Genomic DNA, 13,831 nt, shown 5'->3' on the forward strand with positions numbered 1-13,831 from the left:
GGTAAGGGATGTATCATAGTCCCAGGTTTCTGGCTTGGCAACTGATAGATGGGAGTTTCACTTTTTTTTTCCTCCTAGGAAGGACTGGAGGAAGGACACATTCAAGTAGAGTAAAAACTGAGTTTATTATTAGGTCTTTTAAGCTGCTTGTGATATATGAGGGAAGCTGTCAGGCATCCATTTGGATTGTGGCTTTGGAGCATATTGGAAAAATGTGCAAAGTAAGGATAGTTTACAGATTATGGGGCAGCTGCCATGTATATTAAGAAGGTTTGAATATCACCATTTTATTCAACTTCTGTTAGCTGTGTGTGTGATTAAGGGCAAACCACTTGATCTTTTTGAGGGCCATTTCTTTACATCTCTAAAATGGGAATAATACTTGGCTTCATAGAGTTAAATAAAGTGTAATATGTGAGCAAGACCACATTTTATAGTTATTTGGAGCAGTGGATGCTTGGAAAAGTTTAGTCACGTGTATACAATTTGAGTTGGTAGGAAAGTCAGATTATGGAAAACCTTGAAAGGCATGGAAGAAACTTGGTATAATATGGAGCCTTAGAGTTCTTAGTACGGGAATAGATTTATCTAAGTTTGATTTAAGGACACATCTTCTAAATGCTATTCAGGAAGAAGTTAAAGATGAGAAATATCTAGAAAATCAGTTGTCATAGTTGAGGATTAAGGTGCTGAGGGCCTGGCCTGACATGGATGTAGAGATCAAAGAACAAATCAGAGATTTCAGTGGAAGAAACTACAGGATTTGTTCAATGCCTCATTTTATGGCTTAACAGCGGGGGGGAAGAATCAGTGACTAAGACCATGTGACTAAGGCTTTGAGCTTGGGAAACCAGAAAAATAGTGGAAGCAATGACAAATCTGGGGTAGCCTAAAAGGAAAACTGAGTTAGGGAATGGACAGTTCATTCAGTTTTGAATGTATGACTCTTATAGTGTGGTTGTCTTTGGGTAGGTGGATATTCTCTAGCAGTTAGATATTGTGGTAAAGACTGTAGAATTAGAAGTCAAGAGATTAATTCTTTTTTGGGTTTAATCACTAATGAGCTTTGTGGTCTTGGAAATTTTAGCATCTCAAATATTAAATGTAGTTGTCTAAAAAATGAAGCTAATACCCGCCCTGTCAGCCTTACAGGATTGCTTTGAGGATCAAATAAGAATGCTTATGAAAATACTCTGTAATTGTAAACTCCCATATAATTATAAGGTGCTAATGTTATTTCTTAGTTCAAATTAAAATGAAATACTTGGTTCAGGGCTAGAGAAGAAAAGGAGAAGATACCAAACTTCTTAAAAGTTTGTGTTTGGAACTAAATCGGAAACATCAGAAACCTTAGTCTCTGAATACATATGCCTGAAAACCTCTGTAGACTATAATTGGGGAGACTAATCTGGAAGCTGATCTTGTATATGACAGTTATGAGAACCAAAAACACAGATTGCATCTTGTCAAATGCCAGTATTTAACTTGACTTCAAGTTGGAAGTTCAAAGAACTTTTGAATTCCACCTGTATGGTTGCCCCATGTATGTTTACAGAATTTTAGAACATACCATTCTTATGTCTGTGAGCTGTACATTTTGGCCAAGGTTCAATTTAGGGTAATGTTTCAGTTTTCTTCAGCTATTTGTAAAGAAGTGATTCCTAACATTTATCAGCATTATCAGTATGGTATGTTGGTTAGCATCAGCAACTCTGAAACCAGACTGTTTAGATTAAATCACAGCTCTGTCAATTAATGACTAGACTTGTGCACTTGAGCACATCATTTAACCTCTCTGTGCCTCTATTTCCCCATCTGTAATGGGAACTAACCTGAAGGTTTTGGGGAGGATTGAATGTAGTACTGTATGGAAAGCAATTAGAATGGTTCCTGGCACATAAGAAGTGCTATTTAAGTGTTAGTGGTGGTTATTATAGAACAGTTTGTTGTTATTTTGGCAGTGATCAAAGAAGAAAGTACGTGAACAAGAGATTTTGATCCTCTCAGAACTTACAGCTGAGAGAAGTGGAAGGGTGTCGTGGTAAACATAATGGGCTGTAGAGTTATATTTACTTAGATTCATATAGTAATTCTGCCCCCTTTGCTTTATGGTTTCAGCAAACCACCAAATCCCTCTGAAGCTCAGTTTCTTTGCCTATGAACCAGGAGTCAATGTCTATCCTACAGAGTTGTTATGAGGATTAAATGAGATAATGTATAAAGTGCTTGACCCAGAGTAGATGCTAAAAAATGAGAGAGTTGTCTAACACCCCCGGTCCCCTGCCATACTGGTATAGAGTGGTATGGGCAGTTTGATTTCCTCTATGCTCTCTTTCTCTTTGCTTGCAATTATAGAACTTCTAAATTTCTTTCCATTTGTTAACAGAGTAAACAGCACCTGTTTAATTGGATATACCTTGAAAAGTGTATTGTCAGCTATCCTTTCCCTCTTCCTTTGCTGTTTTGGGTTATATGCTTTATTATTATGGCAAATCCTACTAGAATCAAGATGGTAGACATTATTAATTGGTCATAGAATTGGCTGGACTATAGCCTCAAAATCTTTCTTCAGGATAAGAAGCTAAAATCAGCTCATCAGACTCAATACAGTAGAGAAATCCTCTCTGCCTCAGAACTTTCTAGAAGAAATGTTTATGGGATTATCAAACTAATATCTGAGCTGTCCATTAATCCTCTCTCAAGATATGGGCTTGTCAAACTTTATGACAAAACAGAGTGGTTGTAGAGCATTTCCTGACAGATGTGCTTATCTGTATTACAGCATTGTTACACAATATGAGCATCTTTAGGCACCTTCCAGACAGGGTGCAATAATCTTAAGAGCAACTACAATGCAAAGATTGTAATGCAGTGACCCAACTAAGTGTGCATCGGAATCAGCTGGAATGTGGGCTTAAAACAGACATGCTGTAGGCCTCCCCCCGGGTTTATTGAATCAGATTCATCAGTAAATAGACCTTGACATGTGCATTTTGTAAAACTACCCCAGATGATTCTATTTATGCCGCTGGTTAAAAACAACTCAAATACTGTCAAGAATGTTAGGGAATCAGCTATCCTCATATACTACTGGTATGAGGGTGAATTGATATATAGCACAGCCTATAGAACTGTTTTTGCAGTATCTATCAAAATTTCAAACTTTCCAATAGGAATACATACGTGCACAAAGATCTAGTTTCAAGAAAGTTCCCTGTTGTATAATATCAAACAATTGTGAGCAACTAAGTGATTGTCAGTACACAGATGGTTAAGTACATTGAGTTAAATACCACAAGGAAACTATGTAAAGAATAAGGTATACATGAAACATATACATGCCAAGGTAGAAAGATATCTAGGATATATTGTTAAGTTGAATAAGCAAGTTACAGAATAAACCCTATTTTTAAAATTTTATATCTAAATATAGAGAGAAAGATTTGGAAGAATACTCACCAAAATATTTACAGTGGTTATCCATGACAGAAGAATGGGAATGATGGAGGAGGGAGGCATAAACCTTTCTACTTTTGTATTTAAAATATTTGCTGGGAACATGGGTGGCTCAGTCGGTGAAGCATCTGACTTGAGCTCAGGTCGTGATCTCACGGTCTGTGAGTTTGATCCCTACTGACAGCTCAGAGCCTGGAGCCTGCTTCGGATTGTGGGTCTCCCTTTCTGTCCCTCCCCCACTCAGGCTTTGTCTCTCTCTGTCTCCCAAAAATGAATAAATGTTAAAAAAATTATTTTAAATGTGTGCAATAAGATTTTGTTATTTTTGTAATGATAAAGAGAACCACTGGGCAAAACATGAATGATTTAAAGGAAGCTTGTATGGAACCTAATTTATATGTGTCAAAACATTGCTTACTTTGCAAATACCAATTTTAACCTGAGACTTAAATTTCTAACTTGGGAAACATAAAGGAATGCAAAACAATTTTGGATGTTTGCTAAGAGGATAAAATTTTGTTACTGAAATTGTGAAAGTAATTGAGAGTTTCAAATAGATAAACATTTAAGGTAAAAGGCATTTACCTTGTATCAGAATTATATTGGCTACTTGTTTTAAAAATCCTTAGTGCTTGTGTATATCTGGATATGGCAATTGAGTACAGGATATTGTAGTGACTTTTTTTTCAATTGATAAGCCTCTAGCCTGTGGGGATATTAACACCTTTTAATCTCCTCTTTTAAAACTTTAGGCCCGATGAGAGAAAGGGAAAGTTAAGGATGCTGGAGCAGAACAATGGATTTCTCTTTCTCTTTCATGCAAGGGATCATGGGAAACACAATTCAGCAACCACCTCAACTCATTGACTCCGCCAACATCCGTCAGGAGGATGCCTTTGATAACAACAGTGACATTGTTGAAGATGGTGGCCAGACACCATATGAAGCTACCTTGCAGCAAGGCTTTCAGTATCCACCTACAACAGAAGATCTTCCTCCACTCACAAATGGCTATCCACCATCGATCAGCATGTATGAAACTCAAACCAAATACCAGTCATATAATCAGTATCCCAATGGGTCAGCCAATGGCTTTGGTGCAGTTAGAAACTTTAGCCCCACTGACTATTACCATTCAGAAATTCCAAACACAAGACCACATGAAATTCTGGAAAAACCTTCTCCTCCACAGCCACCACCTCCTCCTTCGGTACCACAAACTGTGATTCCAAAGAAGACTGGCTCACCTGAAATTAAACTAAAAATAACCAAAACTATCCAGAATGGCAGGGAATTGTTTGAGTCTTCCCTTTGTGGAGACCTTTTAAATGAAGTACAGGCAAGTGAGCACACAAAATCAAAGCATGAAAGCAGAAAGGAAAAGAGGAAAAAAAGCAACAAGCATGACTCATCTAGATCTGAAGAGCGCAAGTCACACAAAATCCCCAAATTAGAACCAGAGGAACAAAATGTAAGTTGAAACATTTGAAAAATTTTGTAACCTTTCAGATTTACTGGAAGTCCAAGAAATATTTTTCAGTTTTTATCTCTTCAAATATAAATATTCCTGATAACTTCTTTCTTCTAATCCCTGGCAAGGAACTTGGGATGTTATTATAGGTGCTAAGAAATTTTTTGAATAAATGAATGGACATCATTAGAGGGAAGAAATATTTTTAAGACATCAGACACTAAGAATCTTGCTGCTTATGTTTCTTTGTCTAATAGCTTCACTTATTTCTATTTGCTTATAATAAACTCCTGGTTTCTAAAGATGAAGAAAGGCAGAGAAGATGGTTAATTATATTGGTTTTCTTTATTTTGAACTAACTTTTCCCCGGAGAGCTTAGATTTAAACACTCATTACCATTGTATTTGCTACAAAATAATGTGAATAGAGGAACTCTTTGTATTAAAATCAGAGTTAGTATTCATATATATTAAAACTTTAGGTGGACTGTATGTTAACTAAAATTGAAATAAAATCTTCAGGTGGAATTTTTATAAAAGTCATTCTTCATAGGTAACTTAAGATGCATGCTGCCAATTTTTTAAAATATCTCTGAGGTTTCAGTATGAATTTACTTAATAATAGGTATGTAACAGATCAATCCTAGCTTGAATGAAGAGTTTTTAGTTACTATTCTAATACATGGTATGAATTGAAGACATTTCCCAGACATTGATTTGAGAAGAAATAGATATTTTTATAATACTAGTCTGCTTTTCTGTCTGATCTGGTATGCCTGAATAAGTTAATTTATTATCTTCTGTTTAAAGAAATGTTTACTTCATACCAACTCACCTTTCCCTCAGTAGCTGGGTTCCAGTACTTCATTCAACTCAAATGTGATCATTTTCTAGAGTAAAAGGCCACACTGATTCTAGACTCTCATGAGTCCCGGTGTAATATTTCAGTTTTTCTCATTTTTCTATAGTTTTATTTATTCATTTAACAATACTGTTTAAGTATCTACTCTTAAAGTAGGGCAAGGAATGAAAGTAAAGATGCCTACTTCCAGGTTGCTTATATTCTAGTAAGAGGAGCCAGAAAATACATGCATACATATGTACATACATTCAAACATACGTATAGTATAGTTTGTATAGTATAGTATAGTAGTATAGTATAGTATAGTTTAGGTAGTATTAAGTGCTGTAAAAAAAATAAAACTGGGTAATGAGATAAAGAGTAATTAGAGACACTTTAGCTATTCTGGTGTCTTAGTTCTGCATTTGTAAAATGAAGGCTTTGTAACTAAGTGTTTTCTGAAATGCCTAAATTTCTGAAATCATTTCTTAAGTGCCTCACCCCTTGAACTTAGCTCACATAGTATCTTATACAGACTGTATAAGTACAGCCAAGTGAGCACACATTGAGCACATCAATTACTTCATTAAGTAAATGAATAAACGGAAGGAGAAAAGTTAACTTTTTGCATTCCAGATGCATTCACTGTAGCATTTTTTCCCTAGACCTACAGTGAAAAGGTATGTGATACACTGTGACCCTTGAGAATCACAAAAATGCATAAAACCTGAATTTGGTTAAAACCAGAGCTAAAGCTTAGTTCCTGAGAACTGTTTTGTTGGCCCATCTTGCTTTTGCTCTAGACAATCTGGCAGATAGGAGAATATCCAATTTTACTTACTGGGCTAGACTTTTTACCTCTTTTGACAAGGTACATTAAAAATATATTTCAAAATAGAAACAGGTCTGGAAACATTTAGAGGCAGGATAAGACAATCTGCTTACTTTTTATATCCTTTTTATTTTATTGGAATCTAGGAAAATTGAGTGTAATGATATTTCTAATAGTCCCTTTATAATGAGATTTTAAGTTTGTTTGTTTTTTTTTTAATTTATTTTGAGAGAGAGAGAGAGCAGGGGAGGGGCAGAGAGAGGGAGAGAGAATCCCAAGCAGGCTCCACACCATCAGCATGGAGCCCGACATGGGGCTCAAACTCATGACTTGAGCCAAAACCAAGAGTTGAAAGCTTAACCTACTGAGTCACCCAGGCGCTCCTAACAGTGAGATTTTAAAGCCCATTCTGTCTTTGTTGGATATGTGCTATGCCTAGCTCTTTGTATCACTTAAACCTTGAGTTAATTGTTATATCCAAGGATTCAAATGATTAGATAGAATTTAAAAGTTTTAGTTCATTTTGTTTTTGGTAAATCATGTGGGGCCTAGTTTAATATGTCATTATTTAGGATCTTACAGTATCTTGAGGTAAAAGAATATCAATTTGACTGAAGGTATAGATGTAGTATTGATTGCACTAAATATTACCAAGACCATTGCCTGAAAGTTGAGTTTTTGGTGAAAATCCAGGTTTTCCTTCCCCTCCCCCATCCTTTTTGTCCTTGCCCCCTTTCCCTCTCCCCCAATGTTTCTCTCCCTCTTTCTCTTTGTTACTCTCCCTTCACTCCTCCCTTTTCTTCTAAAGAGAAAAATGAGAAGATCTTGTTAGTTGAATTTTGATTAATTAAAATTTATCACACATAGGGGACAGAGCTAAAGAAGTGGGCACCATTAAAGTTGTACTCCATTCTGATAATAGAACTTTAAAGCTAGAGCCTCCCAAGACTCCTGTGAGTGTCATGCTTCACTAAACTATGCAGATGACCAGTAATGTGCACAAAATGATTGGTTTTGTAACTTTGCTTTCTTTTTTTTTTATTATTAGGTTTCCTTAACTTGAACAACATTTATTTTGTTTCCCTTAGGATAGTTTTCGTGTTTTAATTTTTGACACCGTTGTGCCTCCTCGTTGTTACTAAGGGTCCAAGCACTTGGTGTTTAGCATCGTAGAGGCCTTAGAAATCAAAGGGAAGCCCAAGTGAGAGTCTGCTGATGCAACTGGACAGCTCCCCTCCCCAGATGCTTTAGGGAAGCATAATGAGAACTGAGTGCTTGGAGGAAAAGTTTGAAATGTCCTTAAGCTGGATTTGTTTTTATATGTATTTTTGTTCCCTAAAAACCCAGTCATAAGTTCTTTTTTGAGCAGTCTCATTTAAAGTAATCCTTAATGATTTCACTCACTACTTTTTTCTTTTTTTCTTGGTATTTGATCTATAAGTATCTCCTCCCAGTTCTGGGCTGTTTGGCCTTCTAAAGAGTGGCTGTTACTTGGAACAACCTAAGTATATCTTCTCAACAATAAAATGTGTCCAAACATCTAGGCAGCAGGAGACCTGAGATCACTACTGAAATTGTATGTTCTGTAAAGCTGGTGGAGCTGTTTTCCCTCCTGTCAAATTAGAAACATGTGAAAATGTTTCTGCATGTCTTCCTCCCTGGCAGGTGTAATGCCTCAGGCATGTGAGCTTAGGCCCTATTCAAACATTGGTCTTCCACCAGCACCTCAGTGGGCTTATCCACTAAGACTAGTCTCATTAACTCTTAGCTTGCCATTTTCATTTATAAAAAGCCAAATAGCTTCCGGTCCCCTCAGCACTAAGTTAGCGCTTATATTTGGTTCTCTAGCCTCAGAGTATTAGGTCTTAAAATTCTTAGAAACTGTTTAAGTGCAAAATGTTCTTTTGTACAGATGTTTTAATGTTTAAGGTTATGACCTTAAATAGTTATTTAGAAAGTAATACAGAAAGATGCACGAACAATTTACTGCCTTTGAATTTTTCTTTCCACCTTAAATGTTGACATAAATTTTGGGTTTTTTAAAAGAATGTGATTTTGCTTAATGTTTTGAAAATTATTAGGGATTAGGAATTCTAGATTTGATGCATATTATTCATTTTAATAAATCTCTTGGGTTTTAATAGAAGTACTAGACCAAATTCTTTAAAAAGGAGTATTTTGGATAATGTAATTTTATTTTAGCTGTTTTCTTAACATTTTTTTTCCTGTTTAAGAAACTTCTTGTTATTTTTTCCTGGAATATAGGTCTTTCCATATGGAATCAACTAAAAATGTAAAAAAGAGGTATATACCCATAAAATCAAAAATTTAAAACTAAGGAGAGCTAACTCACTGTCATCTTTTTCTCAGAGTCTCTCTTCCTAACGCAACACTGTTAGTACCAAAAGGTATTTCTTGTCCTTACTTGATTTAAATCTCTTTTAAGCTTATCTATCCTTTGAACAACTAATGGAAAATGGATATTATACCCAGAAGTATTTTATCTGTTGGCATTTTCTGACTCATTTTTCTTGACTCCTAAGCATTTGACTTCCAGTGACCATTTTGTCTTCAAAACTTCCCTTAATTGGTGTTTGTGATACTATGCTGTTTATCTTCTTACCCTTTTTTTTGAGCTCAAATCGTAGATCTCTAAATGCCTACTAGATATTTCTATTTTGCCCATGTATTAGCATATCTTGCAATGTATATTTCCTTTTTATCATTTCAGCATCCTTATTTGACTTTCTTATTTTTCTTTCTTTTATATAGTCTTGAAAGCTTAGAATAAATCTTTTTTAATAAATTTTTTTTTCAACGTTTATTTATTTTTGGGACAGAGAGAGACAGAGCATGAACGGGCAAGGGGCAGAGAGAGAGGGAGACACAGAATCGGAAACAGGCTCCAGGCTCTGAGCCATCAGCCCAGAGCCTGACGCGGGGCTCGAACTCACGGACCGCGAGATCGTGACCTGGCTGAAGTCGGACGCTTAACCGACTGCGCCACCCAGGCGCCCCTTAGAATAAATCTTAAGCTTGCTTCTCTCCCTTGCCATTGTTTTCCTTTTAAAATGGCTGTATAAACAATTTTAGTTCTGTGAAAGTGATTTTAACAGTGTTTCAAGCTAGCCTGAAATTGAAAAGCGAGCATTCTGGAACAAACCAAAACAATCAAAAAAAGATAAGGCATTTGAGGGGCACCTGCGTGGCTCAGTCAGTTGAGTGTCCGACTTCGGCTCAGGTCATGATCTCACGGTCTGTGGGTTCGAGCCCCATGTCGGGCTCTGTGCTGACAGCTCAGAGCCTGGAGCCTGCTTCTGATCCTGGGTCTCTCTCCCCCACTCTCACTTTGTCTCACTCTGTCTCTCAAAAAAAAAATAAATGTAAAAAAAAATTTTTTTTTAAAAAGATAAGGCATTTGAATAATAAACGGTTTTGAAGGAACTCCTGTCTTTAATCCAGAAAGGGAAGAATGTTAATGGGCTTCAGACCAGTTCTTACAATAATAGTAGGATTTTGTTGTGTGGCAAAGATGAGTCACTTCTTATCTGTCTGCCCTCAAAAGGAGTCACAGAGATCCCTTACACCCAGACATCATGAAGAGTGAGTGTGCGGAGGAGGACAACTCACTTTCTTAGCGACATATGTGCTTCCTCAAGCAGTCTTGTCTTCCTGCAGTAGCTGAAGAATGAGAAGTTAAGGTGAAGGCTTAAGCTGTATCTGTAGATTGAAGTGAAGCTACTGAAAGGGACTATGCAAATGTGGACAGTATTTCCAAACTGCTTTATTATTATACCAGTGATCAGGAAGACAGTTTCCACTTGAACACAGATTTTTCTTTCCTTGCTCAATGAGTGTGTCCTATTGGATTATGTGGTACCACCACAGACACATCTGACAGCGAATTTTATGCCCATTGACAAGTTGCCACTACCTTTTTTCACCTGGGCTGTTTTCAGTAACCTAATTAAACATTCTGCTTCTCCTCTTGCTTCTATTTTCCGCATAATAGTTAACATGATCTTTAATGCATAAAGTGGTGTGTGTTACTTCTCTACCTAATCCTCTTCAGTAGCTTTTTACTGCACTTAAGATAAAACATTTGAATATACTTATGAGGCCCTCATAATGTACCCTGTCTCCCCTCTCTCATCATGTAACCTCTCTCTCCTTTGGGCAATTAAGTCAGTTGTAATGGCCTTCCTACCATTACAATTTCCTACCATGAAATTTCTACCTTTTTTTTCTTAATTAAAAAAAATTTTTTTTAAATGTTTTTATTTATTTTTGAGAGAGAGAGAGAGAGAGAGAGACTGAGTGCAAGCAGGGGGAGGAGCAGAGAGAGAGAGACACACAGAATCTGAAGCAGGCTCCAGGCTCTGAGCTGTCAGCACAGAGCCGGACGTGGGGCTTGAACTCATGAACCACAAGATAATGACCTAAGCCGAAGTCGGACGTTCAACCGACTGAGCCACCCAAGCACCCCTCTTAAATTTTTTTAATGTTTACTTTTGAGAGAGAAAGAGAGAGACACACACACACACAGAAAAACAGAGCATGAGTGGGGGAAGTACAGAGAAAGAGGAAGACACAGAATCTGAAGCAGTGTCCAGGCTCTGAGCTGTCAGCATAGAGTGTGATGTAGGGCTCAAATTCATGAACAATGAGATCCTGACCTAAGCCGAAGTTGGAGGCTTAACTGACTGAGCACCCAGACCCCCTGAAATTTCTACCTTTTTAAATCCCAGGAACTGCACACATGCCATGACTTCATTCTGGAATGTTCTTCCCACTTTTTACTAGACTATTCATCCTTTGATTCTCAGATTACAATTTACTTTTTCAGAAAGGCCTTTCTTGACCTTCATATTTAAGGATGCACCCCCCCCCTTTATTTCTCTTCATACATTTACATTGTATAAGTGTATGTTTTTATTTGTTTAGTGTCTGTCCTACCCAACTGTAAGCTCTTTGAGGTGATGGATCAAATCTATTAGTTTCATCATTGCATACCCACCTTCTAGAACAGTGCCTGGAAATTCATAGGCAGTGTTGAGTAAATGACTGATACTTGGAGTTTAGGGTATTAGTCTGGCTTATCATTTCCTTGTAGTTAAAAATCTTTCTACAATTTTTTATTTAATAAAACTTTATTTTTACTGGTATTACAACAGTGTCCTGAATTAATTGACAATTTTAAGTAGCTTCTAGAATTACTCATATTTTTAAATTGGAACTAAGACCTAATTTGATACATACATCTTTCTTTATGCCATCTAAATTAAATTCTGTTCTTTGACAAGTGAGAAGTTTTTTAAATATCTTTTTTTTTTTTTATTTTTTTAACATTTATTTATTTTTGAGACAGAGAGAGAGAGAGCATGAACAGGAGAGGGGCAGAGAGAGAGGGAGACACAGAATTGGAAGCAGGCTCCAGGCTCTGAGCTGTCAGCACAGAGCCCGACGTGGGGCTCGAACCCACGGACTGCGAGATCATGACCTGAGCCAAAGTCGGACGCTTAACCAACTGAGCTACCCAGGCGCCTCTTAAATATCTTTTTAATTATAAAAGTAATATGCTTTATACAGAAAGTACCAATAACACAAAAATATAGATCTGCCTGGAGCACCTGGGTGGCTCAGTGGGTTACATGTCCGACTCTTGGTTTCAGCTCAGGTCATGATCTCATCATTCTGAGAGTTCGAGCCTCAGGCTCGGTGGTGACAGTGCAGAGCCTGCTTGGGATTCTCTGTCTCCCCATCTCTGTGCTCCTCCTCCATTCACACTGTCTCCGTCTCTCTTAAAATAAATAAATAAACTTAAAATATATATAGATAGATAGATCTTCCTTCACCATTTCCCTGATCTCATTCCCCAAAGATAACTACTTTTATCAATTTGATATAAAATGTATCAAATACTTTTCAAGGCATATACAGACTATTTTAAAATAAAAAGTTGGAAGATGTTGATAGATATGTAGATTACTGACATGGAATAGTGCTATACTTACTATCCTCTGCTTAGATTTTCTCATTTTGTTTTCTGTAAATAGTTCCCTAAAATATAATTGCTCGATTGAAGAGGGACATATTTTGAAGTTTGATAGATATTTCCAAATTGTCTTCCCTAAGGGTTCCAGAAAAATAATTTTTAAGTAACCTATTTGTGGATTTTATGATTAGAAAAATAATGTTTATCATAGACAATTTGACAAATACAGAAAAGCACACCAAAAAAAATCACTTTTTCCATCACCTGGTGGTATTCTAGTTTTTCTTTCTGTGTACTTAGAAAAAATTATTTTTCCAAGATTGGAATCATACTATACAGATTGGTTTGCGATTTGCTCTTTTCAAAAAATGTTATATTATTTTCCCATGTCCATATATATATATATATATATATATATATATATTTTTTTTTTTTTAAAGATCTTATTTTTAAGTAATCTCTACACCCAACATAGGGCTCAAACTCACAACCCCAATATCAAGAATCACATGCTTCACTAACTGAGCCATCCAGGCACCTCTTCCATGTCATTTTAAAATTCATTTATATTTCTTCGCTATCTAGTTATAATGTATTTAACTAATTTATGTTACTAGACATTTAGATTGTTTTCTAATTTGCTTTTATAAATAGGACTGATGTGCATATCTGTGTGTGTGTATATATTTATACCTCTCCACGCATTTTCAACATACATATGTATTTAGAAGTGGAACTTCTGGAACAGAGTCTTAAAATTTAAGGCTTTTCATTCATGCCAGATTGCTCTCCAGGAAAATTCCAAGTTATATCTTACTAGCAATCTCAGAGTACTCATTTTTCTGCACCCTGTTAGGTCTAAATAAATAAATACATAAATAAAATAAACAAATTAAGTTTTAGAAGTGATGAAATAAGAAATCAGAGATACAGCTATGGCGTGGAATAGACCATGAATGTTAAGACATCGTGCACTGCATACGTTGTATTCTTACTACCTACATTATCCAGTTAATAAATGTCCTTTATTCTCTTTGTGATTTAGTTTTGATTCTTTTTTGTGTATGTCACTATTCTTTGGTTGGCTGCCATTTTATTTTTTTTAATCTATACCTTTTCACCTAGAGACCAAATGAGAGGATTGACACTGTGTCAGAAAAACCAAGAGACGATCCAGTACTAAAAGAGGAACCCCCGGTGAGTTGTTATATTGAATACTGTCTAATCAAGTATGGTG

General features: G+C 36.3%; 1 protein-coding gene across 6 annotated transcripts in view; it reads left to right on the forward strand.

Annotated features, from left to right (window-relative positions):
• NSD3 (nuclear receptor binding SET domain protein 3) overlaps nt 1-13,831 on the forward strand; it is a 118,175-nt gene that overhangs the window by 41,120 nt on the left and 63,224 nt on the right. For all 6 annotated transcript variants that reach the window (XM_043563980.1, XM_043563936.1, XM_043563955.1 and 3 more), the window contains exons 2-3: nt 4,209-4,927; nt 13,720-13,791. In XM_043563980.1, coding sequence (XP_043419915.1) covers nt 4,253-4,927; nt 13,720-13,791 — 747 coding nt within the window. In that variant the 5' untranslated portion in view covers nt 4,209-4,252. The remainder of the gene's footprint in view (nt 1-4,208; nt 4,928-13,719; nt 13,792-13,831) is intronic.

The sequence above is a fragment of the Prionailurus bengalensis genome, chromosome B1 (genome assembly GCF_016509475.1).
Source record: "Prionailurus bengalensis isolate Pbe53 chromosome B1, Fcat_Pben_1.1_paternal_pri, whole genome shotgun sequence".
NCBI classification, from domain to species: Eukaryota; Metazoa; Chordata; class Mammalia; order Carnivora; family Felidae; genus Prionailurus; species Prionailurus bengalensis.